Source organism: Amblyomma mixtum, chromosome 3 (assembly GCF_055824585.1).
Source record: "Amblyomma mixtum isolate Tamu chromosome 3, ASM5582458v1, whole genome shotgun sequence".
In the NCBI taxonomy this organism is placed as follows: Eukaryota; Metazoa; Arthropoda; class Arachnida; order Ixodida; family Ixodidae; genus Amblyomma; species Amblyomma mixtum.
In genome coordinates this window covers 30,869,162-30,894,848 of record NC_143014.1, presented here as the reverse complement: position 1 = coordinate 30,894,848, position 25,687 = coordinate 30,869,162, and the positions used below count along the sequence as shown (strand labels likewise).

General features: G+C 47.4%; 1 protein-coding gene across 2 annotated transcripts in view; it reads left to right on the top strand.

The window, feature by feature from the left end:
* The window catches only part of Meltrin (disintegrin and metalloproteinase domain-containing protein meltrin), a 104,014-nt gene that overhangs the window by 45,739 nt on the left and 32,588 nt on the right, over nucleotides 1–25,687 (top strand). For both annotated transcript variants that reach the window (XM_089578525.1, XM_089578526.1), the window contains exons 2-13: nucleotides 12,573–12,667; nucleotides 12,867–13,016; nucleotides 13,102–13,184; nucleotides 14,888–14,991; nucleotides 15,177–15,220; nucleotides 15,324–15,413; nucleotides 15,520–15,591; nucleotides 15,838–16,007; nucleotides 17,740–17,824; nucleotides 19,287–19,423; nucleotides 24,254–24,425; nucleotides 25,439–25,534. In XM_089578525.1, the coding sequence (XP_089434651.1) occupies nucleotides 12,573–12,667; nucleotides 12,867–13,016; nucleotides 13,102–13,184; nucleotides 14,888–14,991; nucleotides 15,177–15,220; nucleotides 15,324–15,413; nucleotides 15,520–15,591; nucleotides 15,838–16,007; nucleotides 17,740–17,824; nucleotides 19,287–19,423; nucleotides 24,254–24,425; nucleotides 25,439–25,534 (1,298 nt within the window). The remainder of the gene's footprint in view (nucleotides 1–12,572; nucleotides 12,668–12,866; nucleotides 13,017–13,101; nucleotides 13,185–14,887; nucleotides 14,992–15,176; nucleotides 15,221–15,323; nucleotides 15,414–15,519; nucleotides 15,592–15,837; nucleotides 16,008–17,739; nucleotides 17,825–19,286; nucleotides 19,424–24,253; nucleotides 24,426–25,438; nucleotides 25,535–25,687) is intronic.

Below are 25,687 nucleotides of genomic sequence, written 5' to 3'. Positions count from 1 at the left end.
GCTGCTGACCCGAAAGATGCGGGCTCGATCCCGGCCGCGGCGGTCGAATTTCGATGGCGGCGAAAGCAGTGAAAACCGCCTGCTACTTGAGCGCCTGCTGTGAAAATCCCATGCATTGTCTATTCGTCATGAATCCAAGATGGCGCAGCTGTAGAAGACGGCGTCACGTCAGCAGATGCTGGTGACCGCGCGCGGTATCTGGTGTCGTGGTGGTATGGGGTGGGAGACGAGGGTAGCGAAGATCAGCGAGGCGTTAAGGGCGTGGAGCTCTTAGTAGAAGCAGAATGAATTTATTTACATCTTTACATGTCGGTAGAGATGCTGAAACTGATGTTGCGAAACTGAACGTGCTCACGGAATAGAATGTCCGCTGTTCTTTCACCTGTAGGCCTCCTCCTTAGCGGCGTGTTTGTTAGTTAAACCGGCGGGTTACGGTAAACAGAGCGCCGTGCGGAGCCGGCGATGCTTTCGTCATTATTTCGCCGCCGCACCTTGGGTAGGTCTCCGTTTCAAGGGTAGCCTCCTGTAGCTTCTGCCGCATTCGAGTATCCGATACGACGCGAACTGGTGCACAGTGTATGGTCACGCGCAAGGTCAGCCCTCGTTGAGGCGTACTTGTTACAAGGCCAGGGCTGCGATCCGCTTTTAAAGCTCTTCAAGGGTGTGGACCCTTGTCATTAAGGAGACCTCCGGAGGGGCTCCTACGGAGTCGCGCGCTCGGTGCTGTGCGCGAAAAAAGAAAACGTTATGCCCTGAGCTCGCTCTGCGCGGCACTGCTGAGCTCTGCGAAGCCATATACGTTCATATGCGACTTCCCTAGGAATTGCGGACTAGTGGGGTTTTTTTTTGTTAGTTTTGTTTTCGCTCTTTACGGCCTCCTGCTTGAAACTTGACGTCTCACTTGTGGTTTATAAATTAACTGATGTCTACGTCCTTAACGCGAACGTTTAACGTGGTGCTGTAGTTGACCACCAAGCATCCCTCTCGAGTTTGTCGCGAAACGAGCCATGGCTGCGCTCGGCGAATACTTATTTGCATCGACACCGCCACATGATGCGTTCGTTCGCACTGACTGCCGGCATCTTCGTCGGGCGTCTGTCGGCTGAGAGCACGGGCGCCTTCCCCGCGTACCGCTTGCGCACCGTTGTGGTCTCGTCGACCGAGCCGGGCCGCCACACCTGCCCGGAATGTGCGGTCGGTCGGCGAGACATACGCATTGCGCTCTTTACGGCCTGGGCGGCCGCTTTCGGAAAGGTCACTGCGGCGGCTTCTTCCTGGTGCCCGCCTCCGTCTTGTCTGCTCTCTTGTTTCGTAACGGCAGGTAGCGTGGGCGAAGCTTGGAGGTATGGCCGTGGGTAGGAACCGAGCCGTCGATTCGGTTGGCGCGAATAATACGAAAGATGCAAAGCCGCGAGTTTGGAGGTCGCGGCCTTTCAAGTGCCTCGCCGCTCTTGGGATCTGCTGTACTACAGCGTGGCCAGGCCGACACTTTTTCCTGCATATGTCTTTCGTAGCGGTCTCCCTTTAAGGTAGCTTATTACTTTTGCTTTCCTCATATTAAGGTATGGCGCGATGTTGCTCTGCTGCTTCGACGCATCTGTCAGCAGTGAGCATCTGGAAGCCAGGAGCACGGAAAGTCGCGCAAGCGCACCCAGTTTTGTCTCTGTTCCTGGCGCCCGAATTCTAACCCCCCCCCCCTTTTTTTTTTTCTTTCCCACCCCGCGCTGAACTCCAGCAGAGCTTGACTTCTTTGTATTCCGCTGGCAAGCTGGCTCTGAGCACTACAGATTGTTGTGCGTGCGAAATTTTCAGCAGGCTTTCTTTTCACAGGGATTCTGGCTGCGAACCGGCAACGGAAATCGGGCGCACAAGAAGGAAGGATCCGCGCTCCTGGCCTGATAATTATGTCCGCGTCTGTGGGCCGCTCCCACTGCGCCAATCGGGCCTGACTGGGAAGTCGCGTGGCGCGGAGCTGGCGTGACGTCTCGACTCGGTCTCCCTCCGATCCGTATACGTCGGCCGAATGGTTTGTCATGCTGGATGCCGCGCCGAAGAGGAAGCATGGGGACGGGGAATCGGTGGGGTTTCACCGAAACTCGCGGAACCTCGTAGTTAGCGGGCGTGACGGGCGTTGTGGCGGTGGAGCCTCGCGGGCGCAATGCGATGGCTTCCACAAGTGCGTATGTGGAACGACCCAAAGCTGCAAATGGGCAACGGGAGACCGGATTAATTCTCACCCTTAGCGTGCACAGATATCGCACAGCGCATGGGTATCGAAATGCGGCCACCAGGACTGAGGATTCGATCCCGCGACTTTGGGCTCACTTAGCACTAGGTCGTTGCAGCGGATGACTAGTACTGCGTCCCACACGAGGGCAACAAGCCTTGCAGTTTTTTTCGCCCTCCTTTTTTTACGTGTATGCGCGCTAATGGTGTCAAAATTTATGGTGCAACCCACCGCAGTGGCTCAGTTGTGCTGCTGAGCGTGTGTTGGCAGGTTCTGTTTCCGGTCATAGGGGCCGCAGTTGAGCAAAGGAGAAATGTAGAAACTGTGTAGTCGTGCAAGATTTCAGTGCACGTCAAAAACCAGGTGGTCGAGATCTGCAGATCTACCTGGACCACTATAGTGTGGCGTGCCGCGTTCTCCATGGGTTTTTGCCTAAAAGTATAGCAGTTGCTAATCCTTGCTATGGATAGTCTTCACCCGCACCTCTGGAGTGGAGAACTGCTCCATCCGGTAGAAATCAGTCCGGAGCCTTCTGCTTAAGCCGCGGCCTGCGGGACGCCCGTGGTTGGTGGTCGTCGGTCGGCGCGAATAGTGTGATAGTGTGCGAGTCTCGATCCACTCTGTAGTTGATGCGGCACGAATTCTGTAAAAGTAATTTACGCGCTGCCTTAAAGGCGTGGGTTTCGAAGCCATTTGCTTGAACACAGTTTTGAGGTTTACCCGCCATGGCCAATAATTTCGTACATGGAGAACTTTCGCACATTTGTCCGTTTCATGTTTTAGCTTTATAGCCGACTGTTGTAGAAAATATTTATTTTTAGACTGGCGTTTTTATGAAGTCGTACAGTAAAAACAAAAAAGACAATTTTTGCTTAAATTCCGTAAAAGTGCGAAAGAAGTTTTTGAATGAACGTTGGCTTGTCTTGTTACTTTACTGTTGGCTTATCATGCTGTTTTTCATGTCGTAAATGGTAGGACTTTTATGATAGTTAAACCGAGTGGGACGAGCGAAGCAGTTGAGGCAACACCGCCTCAAAGGCAACCTCATGAAAGACACGGTACGGTCAGCGTGCGTCCATCGCCGCCACGCGGTTGCTCGTACGATTCCGACGCCGAGGCTCTAGCGCGTCGGGACCGGGGTGGGAGCGGGGACGGCGGTGCGCATCGATGACGCGTTGTGGGCGGGAGTATCGGCCAAGTGGGGCCGCTAGGAGCGTAAACGATGTGTGATGGCGTCACTGTCGTGGCGTCACTGTCGGCAGTGACGGCACAAAGCCACGAACATCGCAAGAGCGTGTTCAGGGTTTAGCCGTCGTAATAGGGCTTTCGCACTAAATGTCAAGGCTCAAAGCTGCGAACTTCGAATTTGGCCCCTTGACGCCACAACATTTCTGTCAGAACTTCGGCAGCTGATGTCTTTAATTTTTTTTTTTATAGTTGAGTCTTGAATTTTGAGTCTTGAAAATTGGTTTTCGAGGAAAGGAAATGGCGCAGTACCTGTCTCACATATATCGGCGGACACCTGAACCGCGCCGTAAGGGAAGGGAGGAAGGTGGGAGTGAAAGAAGAAAAGAAGAAAGAGGTACCGTAGTGGGGGTCTCCGGAATAATTTCGACCACCTGGGGATCCTTAATGTGCACTGACATCGCACAGTACACGAACGCCTTTTGCGTTTTGCCTCCATCGAAGCGCGGCCGCCGCTGCCAGGTTCGAACCCGGGAACTCCGGCTCAGTAGCCGAGCGCCATAACCACTGAGCCACCGCGGCAGTCTTCGAATCTGTTCTCCGTATGACGCCATTTTGTTAGCGCATTCGTTCGCGACTCGTGGGATACCCGCTGCTCCGAAACTTTTCGCAGCCTACCGACCCGTAATTCTGTTAATGAACGCCAGGCGTTAATGTGCGTGCAGTGGCCATGGAAACGCGCCAACTGCCCCGCCATATGCGCGTTGCGCATCCGGCTGAATGGCGCGGCTACAAAGCGAGCCACCCGTCGTTAATTGCGCCCAGTTCTCGATCGTTTGCACTTTTGCTTTCGCCGCCTCGTTAAATGGGTAGAGTGTACTTAGACGATTTAGTCGCCTCGTGCCGCGTGTGGACGTTATGGTAATTATTTTTATTGGCGCCGGCAGCATAAGAAACAACTGTGTGGCATCTTACGCGTGGCATGCAGCCTGGGCGCAATTTTTGCGCCGCAATGTTACCCAGCTTCACACTTTACTCAGACCGTACGGAACAAAAGCGGATGCGACTGAATCGAGTATCGAGACAGTTCGTGCGTTGTGTGGTTCGAAACAAGGTCGCAGGCTCTGCGTGCGGCCTCGAGCGTCTGAGGCGCGCGCGGGAATTCACCTCTTCGCTTTCGCCGAGAGTGCACCGCTGTCTTCCGCTTTTTGTTCTGCTAGTCTTGGCTGCGTACGCACGTCTTCGCTGTGAAAGACGTTGCCGCTGTCCGCCGTGTCGCTTTCTGTGCGGGCCGCTTCAGCGTTTGTCGGTGTGCTTGTTCTCGTCCGTCGCGTGCCGACTTCGTGCGGTGCGCTCACCTCCCTGCCGCCCGCTGCACGGAGTGCGTCTGCCTGTCGTGTCGGCGCTCGGATGTGGCGTGCCCGTTCAGTCTCGTCAGAGCGGCCGATTGCGCCTGTGCGGCTTTGCGCGCGCCCATCCGGAGCTTTAGACAGGGGAGAAACATCGTGTATCCATTACGGGAGTCGCGCGCGCCGCGGCTGCTTGAAAGCGGAAGAGAATCTAGGTTGCGCGTTTTCTAGCGTTCCTCGCTTTGGAGGGGTGGGGGGGTGTCTACCCGCGCCGTCGTCGTCGGCTCCGCGGGCTGCCAAAAGTCCTTCCGTCGGCTGCGTCTCCAGTGTCGTCGGGTGCGCACTTGTCGCCTTGCGCAAGCTTGACTGCGTGGCTGGTGCGCATCGTGTCTTGCGCCACTTGTTGACGTTGTAATGACTTCGGGCCGACCGCGTGCGCCAGCCTCGTCTCTCACTGGCGCACTCTTTCTCGTCTCGCCGGCCGCCCACTATTTTGCGTTTGTTTGGTCTGGCCCTTGCGTGCACAGCGAGCGTTCTCTTGTTTTATCGTCGTATCTGGCCGTCTTTTTTTTCTTCGGAACTGTTAGTACTAGACCGCATCGACTGTCTATACTAGTGAAGTACGCTCTTCGGAAGCTTGTGGAGTGCATGTCCTGAGCCTGAGGAACTTGGCGTTGTGAATTTCGCTGCCGTGTTGCGCTATTCCAAATGAGAGGATAATGAAAGAGGAAGGTCCTATCTGCGCAGCTCAAAATGAGTGTAGAGCAACTTCAGTTAGCGACTATGCGACCGGCCGGTTTCGGCTCCCAACGACAGGCGCAACTTCTAGGACGCAATGATAGTCACTTTAACAGATACGAACTTAATTTCCATATCTCTCTGACATGCGCTACCTCATACTTTTTCCGGTCTTTGCAAAACTGCCGCTATCACTGAGTCGAGGCAGCCTGGCAAGGCTGTACGTGATGAGAGCAACGACGATCGAGCTGTTCATTTTGTGGCTCATTTATTCGTTTTCTTGATGTTGTTCTGAAAGTCAACAACGGGCCGCCTCGCTCATTTTTGGTAGCCGCAGTTGGTCAAGCAGGATAAAATTACTATAATCGCTGCACTTTGCCAAAGGGGTCGCGAGCACAAGGGCGGAATGAGCGGACCTAGACGCGAATTCAGTGTCGAGGCCCCGGCAAAGGAAGGGAAACACTGAGCTCGGGACCGCATCCAAACCTGTGGGTTGTGTGGCTAGTCGATGTTCTGCTTTGCTTGTCTTTCGACGCATAAAGTTGTGCGGCTGTACATGACGAGCAGCCGCTCTGTTCTCTTTTTATCGCTCGTGCGCTTTAAAACCGGCTTAGAGGTGCGACTTTGAGCAAGATTTAAGTTTTCTTGCTACTTACAGCTCGCCTTGTACAGACTAAATATATGCGTTTTATTTGATGAGCGTTCATCTGAAGAACGTTCATCTGATCTGCCTCTAAAAAAAAAAAAAAAAAATGTGCCGCAGTGACTGGGCTTGTTAGGAATAAAGCCTAAATAGACATTTTGTGCGCTTTCCTAAGTTTACCATAATTCGTCTCATTAGCCTGCCGTTTGTTTCTTAAGGTTAAAATTAAGAATTTTAGAGCGTCAAAGAGTGTAAAATCAAATGCAGAATCCCAACGAAAGGAGCGCTCGCTGCCTGTGCAGCACTCTGCGTGCCACAACCTTCTCTCGGAGCCGTGGCTGTCGTCTTCTCTGCGTCTGCTTTGCTATCGTGCAGCAGATTCGTTGTTATGGCTTTCGACGATAGTTGGTTGCAACAGACGCGGAAAAACTTGCACGTCGGCATGCAAGGTAGCGGCTGCTTTTTTTTTTTTTTTTCAAACGCTCCATGCGTACTCCGTTCATTCCTTCGTTTCTGCATACAAGTCGCAGGATAGTACCTGGCTAGGATCATGTGGTGTGAAATCAAGCTGCAAAGCCGAGGGAGGGCAGTGTGCAAGCAAGCAATGCGGGAGGTTTTGTTTGCCGAATTGTCTTCACGCACGTCGAAAGTTCTTTTTGCGACACGCGGCGCATCTGCACTGTATATGGCACAACTAAGGAGCTCCATCCGTGGCTTAGCTTGCTGTGTTCGTTTCATCGGTGTATCATTTAAGAAGCGAATTGCACCATCAACTGCAAAAAAAAGAAAGCTTCAAGGGCGTTGTTTATATTGGTGCGCCGTTGTAGTTTGAAGCGAGATTTGGAGTTTCTGGCTTGTGCTCGCACACGGGTCTCATGCTCTGAATCGGAAGAATACGCTTGCGGAAGTTTTTGCCGGTGTTCAGTCTGCTTCGAGAATCCACTGCGTCGTGCGAGAAGTGTGGAACAGAGGAGTAATCGCGCGTTTGCGCTGTAGCGTTCACGGGCGCCGGCCGGCCGTCATCGCCGAGGAAGACACTGTGCTCAATCAAAAGGCTGATGGACCGGTGTTCCTTAGGGCAGTCGGTGAGCCCTGCGTGCAGTCCGTGTGGCTCGTAGGTTGCGGAGAAGCGCCGCGAGCAGAAATAAACCAAAGGAGTGAGAAGAAAGAACAAAAAAATCCTCGGAAAAACGGAAACGAGGAAGCGTGAAAGCGCGGTGTAGCGGCTGATCGTGACACGCGCTCTACGCGTGGCCTGGACTGTGGAGCTGGAAAGCTGCGACGTGCTTTTCGGGAGTGAGGCCCCTGCTGCGCCGAGATGCTACTGTATGAGTGCCCGGTCACGCAGTGGGCGTCATCGGATGATTGCGTTGTCCAGGTTGGCTACGCTTGTGCTGGGAGCATATTTTCGTTGCTTGTTCTTTTTCTCATCCCTCTCGTTGTGCTTTCCTGCTTTGCGTCTATCCTCCGGGTGGCCACTGTCGACAGCCTCCCATTACGGAGAAGTGAAAGCGAGGTTGAGGCACAAGCTATAGTAGGATACAACTTAAGTCTGCAGTGAAGCTCCGCCCACATTCAGCCTCCGCGCACAGAATCTCTCCACGACAAAAAAGTAGTCCGCTTCTTAAACGTTTCTTGTTACCTAAACAAGAAGCTTGTCACAAGAAAAAAAGTTATGAGCTCTTGAATTTTGAAACGTGGATTGTTTGATATTGTCAAACATAAAAAAGCTGATTTCGTTTACTGCTGCGATTGGCCAGCGGAGTTATACAGGACGCCGCGGGTCGCGGCCCAGTGTTAGCAACTGCTGTTTTTTTTTTAAGTTGTATTCTACTTGTAGGTGAAGAAAGTGGGATTTTCGCATACCGCGGCGCCACTTCGACCAACGTTCGCCGGGTGAATAGGACCGAACGTATCGCATGCAACTCGGTCAGGAAAGTGTGACAAAGAAGGGGAAATATACGAGCAGAGATCGCGAACGCTGCAAAAGAACGTATCTGGCGTCTTTCGTCTGGCCCATAAAAATAAGGTGGCAGGTTGCAACGCCACACCTTCGCACGCTTTCCGCGGACATTTGTGTGTGATATTTGTGCATTATCGGCAAAACGGCCTTAATGCAATCGCATGTTTATCGGCGAGGACCTTAATGTCATATTTTTCGCCCTTCTCGATTGCCGCTATTTTTTTTTTTTTTTTGCCTTCATCGCTCTGAAAGCGGTTTGCAGCGGTACGAGAGTTAATAAACGACTTTGTGGTCAGTGAAGAAGAGTCCTTTTGCTCGTGGTTTCTTAAGGATTTAGGAACGGAAAGTAAAGTAATGTGTTGATACTGCAGCTACAGCAATAAATAACGGGTAACCAGGCATCGTGAAAGGCTCGGCATCCGATGTTAGAGATATATCCTTCGGTCGTACCGGGTGAATTGCTTCCGCGGAGGCGGCTTCATGGTGCGCGTTCATGCGCTGTAGTGAAGCATCTTGACCACACTGCATAGATTCCCAGCGTGAATACAGGAGCGCTGGTAACTTATAACAGAAATGACTTAGTTTCAGTAGGTTACATAACGCCATGGTTACAAAAAAAAAAGTTACCTGCGCAGAAGTTCTTTAATATGAATACTGTGGAACCTCCATTCGCGAAGTACGTTTTGCTGAGGGAAGCTGTGCTCTGACTCGACGATTGTTGCTTAGTTCTCTAGTTCACACTTGCCCATCTTATAGTGTCTAACGGCTGGCTGTCTCCTACGCTTCGTAGTTCAGTGGGCGCAGGGCTGTCAGAGTGTTAACTGTATTATGTATGGAGAAGAACTCAAGAGGAGCGCGCACGAATTCTCCTGTCCTCTGGCCTGTATCCTGCTACCCACGCGACCATCGAGAACTGCACAAAGAGCAGCTCACGGTGCGAAAAGGAAGAAAAACACCGCGTCTCTGGAACCCGCCAAGCTTCATGCGCGGAGACGGCGCTGTAAGTTGCGCGCTAACTCGCACACTGAACTCGAATTATATGCGAACGGCGACTTCCCTGATGCCTTTCCAGCCGCACTGCTAGGACTACCCATTCAATACGCTCATTAAGTGCCCGCCCACAAGACCGGTAATACCCGACACCCTTTGCCGCCCACACCGAGACTTGGACCCTTCCTTTCGGAAAAGATGACTCTCACCACCAGAAAGGCAACTCCAATGCCTCTCGCTGCCGCTCCTGATCCATCACGCACATAGCCCTGGGGTAGGTGCGCTACATGAACTCTGCACTAAGAACGTTTCTGTCGCGCTTGTTCCTCTGATACGAACTGCAGTTGCGGAGCATATGCTGTTAAATTCCCAGAACGAAGATTTGTTCCCTTTGTAGGGGCGTCACGAGTTAAATTTAGCATCTGCACCAGGCGCTCGCCGTAGTCGCTGTGGATTAATGCTCTCCGGAGACATTGCTCCTGCTCGCTTCGGTGTCAAACCGATGACTGCAGGACGTGCATCTTTTTAACGTTTGCTCTGCGGCAGTCATCATTATGGATTCTGTAATATATTATAATGGCGAGACGAGTATCGCGTTGTGGAAGCCTACTTTCGGAATTTTCACGGGGCCTCTGTGCGCAGATAGTTGCAGCGCGCGCTCAAGTTTGTGAGCTGCAAAACGTTTTGTTTCCGTTGTCACCATCGTTACGTTCGGCGCCTGTGTCGTTTATTGGCCCATCTTCCAGTGTGGGCTCGTACGCAGCTGCTCGCATTGCGGCCGTGCAATTTGTGGGTTCGCTGGAAGCGGTGGTGTCGACGTTTCTTCCACTTCGGTGCTCGGAAAAAACAAAAACAGGCGCCTTCTGTTTCTTCTAATGTTCGTGCCAGAAATGGCGACTGACTTTTGTTTTGCTGTTTGTTTCAATGTTCCCCTCCTGTAGTCAGCACCGAGTACCTCACCCATCGCCCTCCCATCCTCACCCCAAGTGCCTGCAGATGTGCACATGTAACATGTTTACCCTTGGCTTGTGTATACATGTGGAATAAGTGCACTAAAAACCGGCCCTGGTTCAGCGGTCTTGGAGGGGCTTCCTGGTTTTGTAGCCGCCTCGACCGCCTCCCAGGTGCCAAGACACTTTTTTTTTTTTCGGTAATTGTAAATAACGAAATGAAAACAGGAATCTGGCAAAAAGTCAGCTGTGCTCATCCCTGCTACCCCTGCGCCTGCTCTGACATCCGCTTGTGTCTTCAGACGGTCGTCTGTCATTTGTTTTGATTTTCTTTTCTTTTCTCCCGTCTGCTGGGGCCTCGCAGTGACGAGCTCAGAGCTCACGGGCGCCTGTGTGTTCTGGTTTTGTGCGCGCTCGCGCTGAAAGAAACACTTAAGGAATCTTGAACCCTCTTCCGTTGACTGGTAAAACCGCTGGCACGTTACCACTTAGTTTTTCGTTGAGCCACCTGTTAAAAGCTACCAAGCTACTTCCTGCTTACTTAATCGTTTGGGAAAAGCATATCTGGGCTTTTCCAGAACAGAACTTCACCTGCAACTACGCGACCTTTGCCCGTGATGCTTGAAACGCGTGCGCGAATGTTAATTATTTTCTGGAAAACTACAGCTGACGTTTCAGGCGCCATTATCCGACATGGCGGCCAGAAGTAGCGTACTAGAATAGTACACTCTACCAGAATTCTGTCCCCCCCCCTCCCCTTCCCCTGGTCCCCAAGAGTGATGCCACTAAAGGCCGATTCACACGACGGACCGTTCGTCCGCGGCCCGCGCAGTACGTGTGCATACGTCAGCACTTTGAGAGGCGCGCTAGATGCATGGATGGATGGCGGCCGACAGCGCGCCTCTCAAAGTGCTGACGTATGCACACGTACTGCGCGGGCCGCGGGCGAACGGTCCGTCGTGTGAATCGGCCTTAAAGGCCGATTCACACGACGGACCGTTCGCCCGCGGCCCGCGTACTACGTGTTCATACGTCAGCACATTTAAGGCCGATTCACACGACGGACCGTTCGCCCGCGGCCCGCGCACTACGTGTGCATACGTCAGCACTTTGAGAGGCGCGCTGGATGCATGGATGGATGGCGGCCGACAGCGCGCCCCTCAAAGTGCTGACGTATGCACACGTAGTGCGCGGGCCGCGGGCGAACGGTCCGTCGTGTGAATCGGCCTTAGAGGCGCGCTGCCGGCCGTGAGAGGCCGCGGCCGGCAGAGCGCCTCTAAATGTGCTGACGCATGAACACGTAGTGCGCGGGCCGCGGGCGAACGGTCCGTCGTGTGAATCGGCCTTAACTGGCCAACATACGCCGGGAGCGTGGACCAGTATCCTCTCCCCAGAATATTTCGTAGTAACCACCACCACAACCGTTTTGCGCGTCTGGCTGTCGTCAGTGAGCGGCCACTACGTACCGCTGGGGGTCGGACCTTCGACCTCGGATAACGGGCGAACGCTACGGTTAGCAGAGCTCCGCAGCGTTGTCGCGGCGGGTCAAAACCGAAGCCGTTGTCATCGACATTTCGCATGACCGCCGCATGCACATTGTGTTCAGGCGCGCCGGTGGAGCTTTTACAGCGCAGGCAGCAGCCAGCGAAGCGCGCGCATCGAAGACCCGTTCGCCTTGTTTTCTGCGTTGTCAGCGTGGTGCCAGCTGAGGCGATATGCCTCGGAACAGCGCAGCAGCAGCGACACAACGGTATTGTAATCGATTCCGTGCGACCAGCGGCCGCGGAGAGGCGCAAGGGGCGAGTTTGCGTAGCGGACGGCTGCCGTGGTGGTGGTGCATTGTTGTCTGGCCCGGGCACACTGCCGGTGGGACCGATAATGGCCTTTTGTCCCGTATGGTCGTGGCTGGGGCAGCGTCGCGTCCACGTTCAGCGCTTTGAAGCTGGCTCGCGCATCGATGCTTATCGCGTCGGGGCTTTCTCTTCCCAAGCCGGCTTGTCTCACTCATTTATGATGCGGTGACAGCTTTTGTTATTCGGACTTGTGCTGCGCAGAGATGGCAGACGCACGCGGTTGGTGATGAGCGCCTTCTGTTTCCTTTATTGCGATTAATGGATGTTTTATGGCCAGCCATTTTTAACCGTGTACCAGAACGGACATTAATGTGAAAGCCAGGCATTTTCCACATTTACTTCTGAATGAATTCCCATTGGTTTAGCGTTTTCCTTCAACCTTTTTGTGCGTGCGTGGCTGTGTATCTGGTGCCTACTGCAGATGTTCACCATTTCTCGATCTAAATATTCGCACACACGACCTTTAGCAAAGCAGCTGCTCAGACAGATCTTCATGCTCATTCAAAGAATTTTTGGTGAATTTATTAACATGGTGCCGTCCCTTGCATGTTTTCCCCTCCCAGTAACGTGCGTTGTCATCGACCGCAGAAATGTACAACTCAAAGACTACATAAAGCAGTTCGAGATGGAAACTTTCATGATTTTAATTTTTTGATTATTATTTTGTATTCCAGATGTCCGGCAAGATTTCCTTAGGTATGAGCGAGTACATCCCAAAGTTTTTAGTCATGGTCGAAGACGCCGGGACGTCTTGAGCCTAAAAAATACTGTAAGTGCTTAAAGCATTTTTTGAGTGAATATGTGTGGATTAAGAGCTGCAACTGTTGGCTATCCTTTTTGTAGCAAGTGTAATGTTATTTCACAAACATGTTCTAATTGCATGAAAGTCTATATGCGATTTAATTTAGGTTGTGAGTAGATGAGAAAGAAAGGGAGTTAGTGGTGAGATTTAATTACTCTCTTTTCAGACTCATCAAGATGTTCTGCAAGTTTCATTCAAGGCATTTGGTCAGCCTTACACTCTAGACTTGCGAATGAAGAAAGACTTGTTGCCATTAAATTATTTTGAAAAGCACCATGAAAACAGTAGTCACGTCATAGATCATCCTATGAAGAGGGTAAGCTGCTTTGTTTTAGCACTTAAAAATAGGTTCTTTTGTTGTTATTTGTTTACGTTGTTATGCTATTCTTTTGTCCACATAGACCAACAAGCACTGCTATTATCACGGCACAGTTCGAGGACAGAAAAACTCTTGGGTGGCTGTTAGCACATGTAATGGACTAAGGTGAGCAGGATTCATTTCTTGCCGCAGGTTCAGAGTGCGCACATTTGGCATTGCAAGTTGTTTACTGTTGCCTCTAAGTGGCAGTCTCACGAGGTTCAGTCTCAAGCTGCTACACATATATAGTAAACCTTTCAGGCTCTGATGAGGCAAGATAAGAGCAGTTCGGTGCAAGTTTTAGGGCATTCACTTAGTTTGTAAAACTTATTATGGCAACTCCGGAGACCATAGGTTTATTTCTGTAGTGTAATTCATCATGCAGGTTGATCCTGTCATGTCTTGTTCAACCTGCGTGGACCAAGTGTTAGAGTTTTGCCGCCCACAAATTTTCTGATGTAAATTTCCCCAATGCTAGGTCAAGCACGGTGAAATGATTTCTTGGAATTTGCTATTACTTGATGTTGCACTGCATATTTTTTTTTTAACCTCTTGGAGAGAGAAGTTGGCAGTGTCATGTACCAAACCTTGTGACCTTCCTCAGGGAGCTTATAGTAAGCATAGCTGTGAGCACAGAAGGTTTCATCACAGATGCTGGAGAACACGTGAAAGGGCATTGGTTTTACTTGGAACGCTAGAAGCTCGTAAAACATAGACAGGTTGAGGTTATTTAGCCATTCATAGGCAAATTAATACGTAGAACAATTCGCTTGTGTACGTATTAACCTATCCTAATCAGTGCTTTTAGACGTAAAAGCTTCACATTAAAGGTGCACTGAAGAGGAATCTGAACTTGTCTTTTTGCCGCGGGAACTCAATCTACACGTTCCGAGCATTCTTAGAAACTTCGATTTATTGCCCTGTGTGACCGATTTCCCTAATTGAATCGAATTAACGGCCGGCTCCCGCATTTTTTTTTTAATTCTTCCTCGTACGGTGGGTGGAGTCGACCAACGCGGGGAGTGCCTTTCACCCAGTCCCGTGGCGGCTTGCCGCTCTGCTATCGGCGGAGTAATACGTAGTAGTCGGTAGAAGCAAATAGTCTGCGCGTATTTTTATTTCTGCGGGCTTATTTTGCGGTTATATTATCTGCAAATGAAACTATTTATTCGCGGAAACCTAAAAAACAAAATGAAGCGAAAGCAAAGCCTCCACGGAGCTGGCTGAAAGGCACTCTCCGCGTTCGTCGACTCCGCCCACCGTACGAGGGAGAATTCAAAAAACAAAGGCGGGAGCCGGGCGTTAATTCGATTTAATTAGAGAAATTGGCCATACAGGGCAATAAGTCGCAGTTTCTAAGAATGCTAGGAACGTGTAGATCGAGTTCCCGCGGCAAAAAGACGAGTTCAGATTCCTCTTCAGTGCACCTTTAAGGTTACGGCACAGAAGCACTGACAGTAATTGCTAGTTACTGTGAACATATGTCTTCTATGCTGTGTGACATATAATTGCCCTTGTTCTTTCAGTTGGCTTACCTACTCTCCCTTTTATGCTTGAGGTGTGGTGCAGATATTTTAGTAGTCCCAAAATAAGCAAGTGAGCTAATGCCATATGTGTAAAACGAGGTATTTTAATTGGGCCTTACTTTGAATTATTCATGGAATCATAAAACTTTTTTTTTTTTTCGTATCAAAGTTCAGCACATCATATTGACCAGCTTCTAGCATCAGTGTAAATGATACTGACTTTGCAGTGCTCACTTTTTTTTCTGTTGAAACATGAACACAAGTGCAATGTTGGCTTTTTTTATTTCTCCTTTTTCTCTATAGTGGAGTTGTGTTTGATGGGAGTGAGATTCATTATATTCACCCTGACCCTCCTGAGCATTTGTTTTTTAAGGCATCTGATATGAAAGAGAAGACCTGGAGATGTGGTATGTATTCCTACCATGCCAGTTCTAAACTGTGTTCTTAACGTCACACGTTGAGGCTGTATAATTTATACATAAGTGTGACAACACAGATAATCTCCTTTGTGCAAAAAAACTTCCTGCGCTCAAAACCATCGCTTCTAGCTCTTTGTTGGAATCTTGGTTGACTCTTTTTATTATCCGGCCAGGATTCAATGACTCACAGGACCTATGGGGCAATGCTCACAAACGGGTAAGTTTTCTTTTTTTTTTTTTCAGCTTTCTTTTTCAAAGTCTTTTGCCTTGTTTGAGTTGCTGACTAAAATGTTCATGTTTATTTTTCCAATCTAATTTAGGCTAAGAGGTCTGTTGTGATTCAGCCACCTTACAAAAGTAATGCAAGATCTCGCTATGTAGAGCTTTTAATTGTCAACGATAACAAAGAGGCAAGTGGTCTTCTTTCAATTTGCTGTGCTAGCCCTACCTTTAATTTTTTGTTTTTTAGATTACAGCACAGTGTATATTTATTTTTGTCATATCATTTCCTTGCAGTTCATAAAGATGAAGCGAAATAAAGAAGCTGTATTTGAGAGAAGCAAGGAAATAGCGAACATAGTCAATGCGGTGAGTTTGAAGGCTTCATTCGCCAGTTTATGTTGCTAGGCTAAACCTGCATGCAACTAAAAGCAGGGCCATCTCTTTTCCTCGGTGGGGAGAGCAAGGAATGGAGGCAGTGAACACGCGGACTGCTGTGTGGCAAAGTGAAATCTGTATTCTTTACTAGCTGCATCTTCCCTCATTGATATTACTCATCAGTTCTTATGATTGGCGTCTTCTTTTACGTGATTCAACATCTTGCTTTCGTTGCAGCTGTATGCCCCATTGAATATATTTATTGCATTGGTTGGAGTTATTGTTTGGACAGAGCATGACGAGATAGTCATGTCATCGGATGGTGATGCTACTTTAACCAAGTTTTTACAATATCGACGAGAGCGGCTTGCTCGAGAGCACCCAAATGACAATGCTCAGCTAATAACGTGAGTAATATATGAGACTGCTTTTGATGTTTTCATTTGTTCTGTGCGTTGATATCTTGCCATCCATGCAGTTAACTAATAGTTTTTTCATCAGTTCAGACCTTATTAATTGTCAAATATTCATTAGTGCGGTACCTAAGCATTGAAATGGCAACTCCAAAGTCTTTTTGGATATTATGAGTTGATGCTGAGATTATATTTCTGAGAGCCCCCACTCTTTATTACAATAAATCATGTTTGAAATACTGCTTCAAGAAATATTTCACAATATATAAAAAAAATTACGGCACGATCAGACATCTGATGCGAATCTATGAAAGCAGTTGGATCTACCCTCGATAATTACTTTGATGCTTTAACTCTACTATGTTTTTACTCCAAACTGAGGTTTCACACGCGCGACAGATGGCAGTGGGTAGGTGGGCAGCCCCCTAGCTTAGGCGGGTGGGGTGGGGAGGTGGCTGGAGGGTGGGCAGCCGTCTTTCCCACTGCGTGTTTTGCATGCCCACGAGCTGGCTTTTGCATCCTTTGCAGTTTGGCATTATCAGCAAAACCTTTGTGCTTTTGTTGAAAGGCTTAACTAGCGAGTGCAAGTAATGACAGTCTTTATGAAACATCTGAAATTCCCGAAACAACCACGTTCTCTTTTCTTTTTGAACTGGACTTCCATAACTTGGTTATGCTTGTGATACAGTAAATGCGTGTTAGCTTGTGGGACTACTGTCACTGATTTCACGCTGCGGAAAATTTCAAAATGGATTTAAACAGATACAAAATGCCCCACAGCTGCATAATATATGACATAAATGGTCGGGATAAAGGGGAGAAAGAGCAGTAAAAGCTTCATTAAGATCCATGAACACCTTGGAGTTGGCTTATAAGGTTGTAAACACTCAATGAAGCTCATGAAACAGGTGATACATAAAGCCTTCTCTCAAATGCGCTTTTAATCCATTTTTCAGTCATTTTATTTTCCCTCTCCACCCCACTTGTAGCTGCCGATGCAGCTTAGGTAGATGCATGCCTAGATATGCAGGTTAATCTTGTTCTGATGAAACAGCGAACAAAGTGAAATTTTATTCATTATAGCTGCTGTTCTTCATTAGTGTGGGCAGAGGACTTTGTAAGTGCAATCTTCTCTGTGCGAGAGACACTTGAACAGGAGCTGCACAGTTATCTTCAAACAGACTAGTGTGAAGCTCATTCTTGGGAGAAGTGTACTTGGCCTTGACATTCCCTCTTGTAGACAGTAAAAAATGTGGAGTGGCTCTTTGTATATTACGGCAAGCTATCTATAACCAGCCACATTCTACATGACAGAATGAACCCTTTCTTGACTTATGATTCAAATAGTCTAAAAATTGTTCTTGTAAAACTGCACACAGTCAGAAAATGGTTCTGTCTAACCTGTGCTGAGCCAGGCTTCACACTTTTTTTGTTGCCTTTTAATTCTTGTATAAAAAGCATCTGCAAAGTTGGTTATCATAATGGCCTATGGATCATAATTTAGTTGAAACTGGGTAGCGCAGTGACTTCTTTGTGAGCATTGTGGTATTTTTCCGCTTATTATGCCATACTGTTTAAGTAATATTAATTTTGGAAGTGTGTATTATGAGAGTAAGGATGCTTAAAGAGGTGTAGAAACCTGCACATGGTACCTTACATCTGTCTCTCTATCTGAATTGCTCATTTACTCGTACTAATCGTCTCCTTTTTTTTTTTTTACCTTCAGAGACATTGTACTAGACAGCAGTGTTGTTGGAAAGGCACTCAAGGGACCCATCTGCACATACGAATACTCTGGCGGTGTTAACAAGGTAACCCTTCCAAACTTATTTTTAGTGTGAGAGCACTAAATGGGCCGCTAGCGATAAAGGTATCCATGTCAGGAAAAAGATCTGATAAGTAACAGGTGCGGAGTGGGGAGGAGTGGCGTGCACACACTGATTGGTGGAGTTGCGTGACACAGCAGTGCACGCTAGGATAAGGAGAGGAAGGTCACTTGAATTGCTTGTCGCGGCAGCGGCTGTATGAAGTGGATTACTCCTGTGCTTGCTTCCCAAGCTTTGCACTCACTTCATGTGTACTTTGTGTCACCATTAAACAGATGTGTAGATGTCGCGGGCATCATGATTTCATGATGTAATTAAAAACAAGAAAAACGCAGCTCTACAACATGAAATTGTTACTCAGAAGACCGTGAGGCGGACAGGAGCGCTGCAAAAAGAGGGCAGTGACTGACTGCGATGCTGCCAGGAGAGAACACTGAAAACTGACTCGTTCTTCCGAGGCCACTGCACATGTCCCGAGTGTACAGAGATGGCAGGGAGCAGTGGCTCTGCTTTGTCTTGCACTGTGTCGCCGCCGGCGATTGATGTTGCTACATGGGTTGCTGGGTTAGCGAAGGAGCCCAGTGAAAGGCGGGAGCCTGAATGATACAACGGATTGTATCATTGTAGCAGTGGTATGGGTCGGAGAGCGCGACGAAGTGGCGGCAGTGGAGGTGGGAGCAGTGGCGTGGTCGGTTGGAAAAAAAGTGCGGCTTCTCTTTAACAACCCCGCCAGGCATGGTTATGACTGATCGGAAAACATGTGCAGTATTGTGCGTTTTTATTGTGAATATTTTCAAAATTTTTCCAGCCTCAACCGCTGGCTCGTTTGCGGTGAAACTGCACACAGAGCTTGCGTATTATGGTAACTTTTGTACCGTAGCAAGTTTTACAACAGTACTTACTTAGTTGAGCCGTGCATGATGCAGAAGCGTAATCGTCTGCGTAGAGATTGGTGAACCAAAGCCTGCAAACGCAGTTTTTTCGCTGAAGGGTGACAGTGGCACCATCTGTTTCCTGCAGTGGAAAGTGCCACGACAAGGCGCCAAGAATGATGAAACACACATTCAAGCATCTGCCTTGTATTTTTCATCACTAATTCACATGCCGCCGCGGTGGCTCAGCGGTTATGGTGCTCGGCTGCTGACCCGAAAGACGCAGGTTCGATCCCGGCCGCGGCGGTTGAATTTCTTTGGAGGAGAAATTCTAGAGGCCCGTGTATTGTGCGAGGTCAGTGCACGTTAAAGAACCCCAGGTGGTCGAAATTTCCGGAGCCCTCCACTACGGCGTCTCTCATAGCCTTAGTCGCCTTGGGACGTTAAACCCCATAAAACAAATCCAAACTAATTCACATAGTATTTAAATGTAGCTGTGTTCAGTAGCAGATATAGAAAATTGATTGCTTGAACTCTTTTCCTGTTTTCTTTATTCTTGTACTTCCTTTTTTCAGGACCATCATGAAGTGGTTGGTGTTGTCGCCACTACTGTGGCACACGAATTGGGCCACAACTTTGGCATGGAGCATGATGACAAGGACACTAAGTGCCACTGCCCCGAAAAGAGGTGCATCATGGCATCATCAACAAGGTTGGCTTCTATCTGTTAACTGTTTTGCCTGTCACTATTGCTTGTTTGAAAGAAGCTTTAGTCGCTGGATTTGGATTCTGGTGGTGTGTAATGTATTTACTAATGACTTTTGGTGTAATTTCAAAGCATACAAAGTGTGCATTCAGGCAGAGTTTGCTTAACAGCTCACAATATTATAGCCAGATTGGTGAACAGCTGCTCTCTTTGCATTTATGCCTCGCATTTGCAATAAGCTCCAGAGTCAGTAATACTTGCAGCACTTCAAAGCTCTGAAGAAAGAAGTCTGACATGTAGGTAATGACTGCGCAACCTCTTTACTGAGGAACTTTTTAATAGTGACATAAATGGCATGAAGAAGATGCTTGCAGAGCTCAACATTGATAGCTAAAAGTAAATCTGGCTCTTGCGTATCCCCTGACATAAAATAAGTAGCTGATTATAATTACTCTGTCTGAAATGTAACAGCCCTAATTAGTTACAGCCATAATAAAAGAATTCTGGCGTCAAGACTTGCAACACAGAAGAAAGAAGACAATACGGGCGCTGCCCCAGAAGAGTAACTGAACAGTTATAGAAAAGTAATTGATTTCAATTGCAATTTTTTCCTTTTCATATTTATTGCTGTAACACAAACTTACTTGGGACTATAATGCATTAGTTTGGCATGCCTGATATTTTGTTACAAATTGTTATTTATCAAGACCAGTTGTTTTTCAGAGTTGCTGTCGCTAATTTTTCTATGCTTCCTCTTGAAGCTGCATTGAACACTTTTTCAGTGTGTGCACTGGAGGGAAGAGAGGTATAACAACATTTGAACACCTTGTGCTGCACTTTTTTTACATTTTGTTCAAGTGTAAAAAACATGGGGCCTTTCAGCATTTCAGTCTAAATATAAAAATATTATTTGTGGTGTACCAGAGTTTCATTTTTGGGCCTCTTTTATTCTCTTTTAATCAGTGACCTCCCGAAGGTATTACAGTGCTCAGAGGTATTGATGTATGCAGATGACACTGCACTGGTATTTAATGGGAACTCTCTTCTGGTAATAGAAAACGCTATAAATAATGAACTACAATGAATTTTGACATGATTTCACTTAACTGCTTAGCCAAAAAAACCAAGTGTGTGATTTTTTTGTTCAAAACAAAGGTTTGTTTATGTAAGTGTTATTTCTGTATCTGCTGATAATAATGTGATTTTGAGTGTGTTTTCTTTTAAATACCATGTAAATGTGTGTAAGGGTCGCACTTTTTCTCTAGATTCGAGAGCCAATTTTCAAGGTGCAGCCCATATATGCTATATGCGAACAAAAAAACTTTTTTAAAGTAAAAACACCAATCAGGGAATGAGCGGTATTTATTCTACTTTCAGTCGTCACTCGCAGAGTCTTCAGACTCCGAGCTGGTGCTGTGCTCTGGTGCATGCTCATCCCACAAGATGTCGCGCAGCATGTCCGCTGTCAATGCGTAGCCGTTGTTCCGCACTTACATCACATAGCAGAGCAGCTCTTCTTCCAGTTTGGGAAATTTGCACGGCTTGTCTCAGAAAGCGTGCTTTCTGCAGCTTGCGTTCCTCAATGCATCCTTTTGGTTTCACTACCGTCGGATGCACTTCTCGTCCACGTCGGATTTTCTGCCCGCCGCTGGCTTGCTGTGTTCGAGAGCAATCTCCCAGCCATGTAGCTGTTAACTCTTTCGCTACCGCAGAAAAATGGACGGTTTTGGAGTGTACGGAAAGAAAAATTTTTTCACAAGAACTAATACACCCAGCACATATTGCAATGCATGAAATTGTAGCGTATTAGTTACACTTCAGAATGAAACAAACAGAAGAGTTGTGTGTGCGAAAGTAAATGAGCATTTATTTGTGAAATATGCTAAAAACACAAAAAAAGTATATAGCAAAAACAAAAATTACCGGCTGCACTAAGCCAGAACTTGATTAGAGGAAAACTGGAATATACAAACTGTTGCACATGTTTATAGCTGTCATTATTCACAGTTTCAGCTATGAGAAAAATTTACTGCACTTTCCATGGCCTGTCAAGTCAGGGGTCATGACTGTGGTGCCACTGTGAAGAGCAAACAGGGGTGAAGGTGTGAAGCAGACGTAGACTGACAGGTGCTTCATATAAGGTTTTATCTTTGTTCCTCCCTTGTTCTCTGATAGCCGAGCTTGCAGTTTCTTCTTTTTTTAATTTTTTTCGGTTGGTGTTGAATGGATTCTATGGGAGGATTGGGGGCGTGGACTTCATTTCCCTCATCATACCCGAAGATTTCTTGAATGAGCTGCTCCCTGAAAGCCAGCTGATAAAATTTGGCATTTTAGGCAAGCTCTAAAACATCAGAATCAATGAAATAAGTTTTAGCGATGTGGTTCGAAAGCCAGGACACTTTCAGAGTCTTGCCAATAGATGCTGCCGCCACTGAATCATCCGGGTCCGTTACGTGCAAAAAAACAAACAAAAAAAGCGAAAAACCAATTTTGAGAAATGATTTTTGATGGCAGAGGGCCAGAATAGATTATTCTGGTATTTCAGTAGAAATAAAGTCGCGGCAGGTCAACAATTCCAATGTATATGATGATTCCAATAAACATCAGCATCTCCAACAGATTCACGTCTTCCCATGAGCCGTCATGCCGAACTTGCTGAAAATCTTCATCCATGCATATTTATTAGTGTTTCCGCACACGGCCTTCATCATTTCTGCCGTGAAGAGCATCAAAAAAAAGTCGAGAAGTCGAGCTAATCTTCGAGCGCCGCTCCGCAGCGATGTGCCGATATGGACACCTAGCTGTCGTCTTGGTTGAAAAACGCGACGCGACCTTGAGCATTTGGCAAACTGCCTTCGCCATACGTTGTCAAGACCCTGAAGCACAAAAATAAACCACTCTCATCAATTACAAGCCGTATGAACCGCAGAAAACCCACAGCGAACGAAAACAGAACTTACATGCAAGTACGCGCTGACGTTCCAGGCTCCCGAGACGAAGTCTCGCTGTCGAAACCGAAATCCAACGTTTGTACATTGTTGCCCGACTAATAACCACTGCTTTCGTCGCAAAAAACGAAACCGAAACCGGCCGACGTACTCGGTGTCAGCTTTCGTTTACGAGGAGCGCGCGGCGACACGGACGCCATTTTCTCCGGCTGACGCCGCTGCGGCCGTTCAAAGTTTTATTTTTCACGGCGCCTCCTCATGTCAAAACACTGAAACCAAGGCTGCAATCGAAAGAGCAGTTGTTGAGCTCGCTAGCTAGATGGCGGATCACGTACACGGCTCTCCAAAATGAGCTTTTTTGCTCGGGCGATTTGAATCGATCATATGCGATCGATTGCCTATGGCGCGGTAGCGAAAGAGTTAAGGTGCTTGCCCATCGGGCTAAAATTGCAGCACTCATCAGCAGCACACAAAAGCCACAACTACATTAAACTACCATGCTACCACAACTCTCCCGTGCCTTGGACAGCCACGGAAAGCTGGAGCTCGTGATACCGATGCCGATATAGAAAGCAGGAACTCTCGACGGAGAAAAGTTGTTGACGATGATGACACGCGGCCTCGGGTGCCATCCATGGGCAGCACCTGGATGCTATCATGCACCTGCGTGGCCTCCGCGATCAAGTGCACCATTGCTCGCTGCCGGAGCAAATCATGGAGGCCATGGCACGTGCATTTCGAAGGAAATTCCCACGTGGATCGTGGAAAGTTTAGGTGCGGCCCTTATATGGATGTTTTTTAAAATATGTTTCCTTCGAGAAAACAGGCTGCAGCCTTTACACACAGGTTTATACGGTATTTAGGAGTTATATTTCATTGCCACTTACTTTGGAAGGAACAACTATTCAGCGTCTTTAAAAAGGTTGCATACTCTGGCAAAGGCACCCCAGCACTTTCCACACACCATTCTTTGGTCATCTTACTTTTCGTAGTGTCATAGCCATTTCAGTGACTGCAGTGAATCATGGGGAGCGACTTACGAAACATATTTATTGCTGTTGCCGAGACACCGAAACTCCACTTTGCTAACCATAGGTCTTACTCCCTGTGGAAGTTCCAGGAATAACATTTTTGAAGCTCATCATGTAATCTCGTTGAACACTTTACACAATTAAAAAACATCTCTTATTGTTGACTATACCATTAAAACGAACTACCCCAAGCCTCTTCGTACGTTTTGTATGCCCGTTCACTGTAGGAGGAAAGCCAGCAATTAATTTTCCTATCTGTTGCAATTTGTATGGAGAAAGACATAAAATTTTGTGGAGAAAGAATTTGGAGCTCATTACGGATTAAAATAAGAGGCTAGGAATTTTAAACTTGCCTTTAAGCAACACTTTCTTGAAATACAAGCATGGTTGCAACTTTGATTTGATACTCATTGTGTTTGTAACGGCTCACCTATGGGCTATTGTTTTATGTTTGTATTGGACCCTTGACTAGCCGCATCAGCTGTCGGTCCAAATATCTGTAAAATTTTCCTTTTTGTCACTGAATAAAACCTTCTTCATTTATCAAAAAAAAATGTAGGGGAATAAATCATTCCACTTTTTCAACAGAAAATTTTTTACTTGGCTTCCCCTTCCCCCCTCCCCCATTCCTTTTGTTAAATCTGCCCTTCCGTAGACTGTTCATGAAGGTGAAAAATAAGCCTATAGTATTGTGCTTGTAGGAACACAAACACACCATATAAGGTGCACCAATCTGCTGTTTTCCAATTCAGTTATGCCTGTAGTGTGTTATCACCATTCATAAGAGTAGAAAGGCAGTGCTGTGTGTCATCATGATGTACGGAAATCACCACTTGGGAATCTTTTTGCACCGGCAGCAACCCACCTAGTCCAAGCCAGTGGTCATCATGCTCCAAGCAGTACCTGCAGTCATCATTTGAGCAGGGCATGGACTTCTGCCTCTGGAACCTGCCTGAGGACATCATGGGTCCCGTCTGTGGCAATGGCTTCCTTGAAGAGGGTGAACAGTGCGACTGCGGGCCCACTGAGGTACGTTTCTTACAAGTTGGAGGCCATCTAGGCTTGTAAAGGTGTAGTTCTGCTAGTCGATTCATACAGAATCCTCAGAATTAGGGTTACGATAGGTTTCTTGGTATATAATTATCGTATTGTGCCGTGTATAAGTCGGTGCGTACACTCCCCCTCCTTCACTGCTATCATAAGGCAAAGAGTCAGTCAAATGGCAATCAAAGTCGATAAGAGTCGCATGCAGCTCCGTTGATCAACAGCAAACTGAACTGATCAAACTGCCTAGCAGTACTGTAGTTTCGCATTCTGGCAGGAAGCAGGGTTCAAAGCCTCCACCGCACTCTGGAGGTTACCGGAAGATTGCCTTGAAAAGATTGCTTGGACTGGAAGATTGCTCGAAAAGCTGTTTACAGCAGGTAGCCTCCAGGAAGTTGCTCATTTGATTTCTCTGCGTTGTAAATTCTGCCTGTCTTATTTAGCTACTGTTTTATGGTCATCGGATATGTTTGGTACTGCAGTGGAGACAGTGGGCACAGAAGATGGGATAATTATCACTTATAAAAGAATTCATTCTGTTTTTACATCTTTAATCTTTGAATTGGCACTAATTTATTTCATTAACTACAGCGAGATTCTTGTTCAGCATCATGTTAGCAAAAAGAACGAAATTGTGTATCTTTTAATATCTTTTAACTGGTGCTGCTTTATAAGATGCATTAAAATGCATGATTTGTACAAAATAAATTCTAAACAAGTGTGTAAAAGGTTGCAGGGATTCATATAACAATGTTCTTTCAGTTTGAGCTGCTTTTAGTTGCAATATGCAATATCTTTGCTCATCTGCATAGTCTGGTAGGTTTTATCTTTTGTTACTCTAATGAATGCGTGTTGTTTGGTTAGACTTAAAGTTTTGAATGTTTATATCATCCTCATACATTCTCAGCTCTCAGCTGAAATAGACATGAAGCCACTGCAAGGAATTCACATTGGAAACTGAAAAAGAATGTCGCATCCTTTTCACTTCTGGCTTTCAGTTTTGCAAAAATCCATGCTGCGATGCAGCAACCTGCAAGTTCAAACCACATGCTGCATGTGCTATCGGTGCCTGCTGTGATGTCTCTACCTGTCAGGTAATTTTTATCATTAGCTGTTGTTGGCAACTTGTCTGCTAATCACATTATCCACTCAAAACCTTTACAATGACTGGAATGGTGGCACCTGCCGAGCGAGTCTATTTATAAAGCCACGCACGCACGCACGCACACATGCGCACGTGTGTGTGT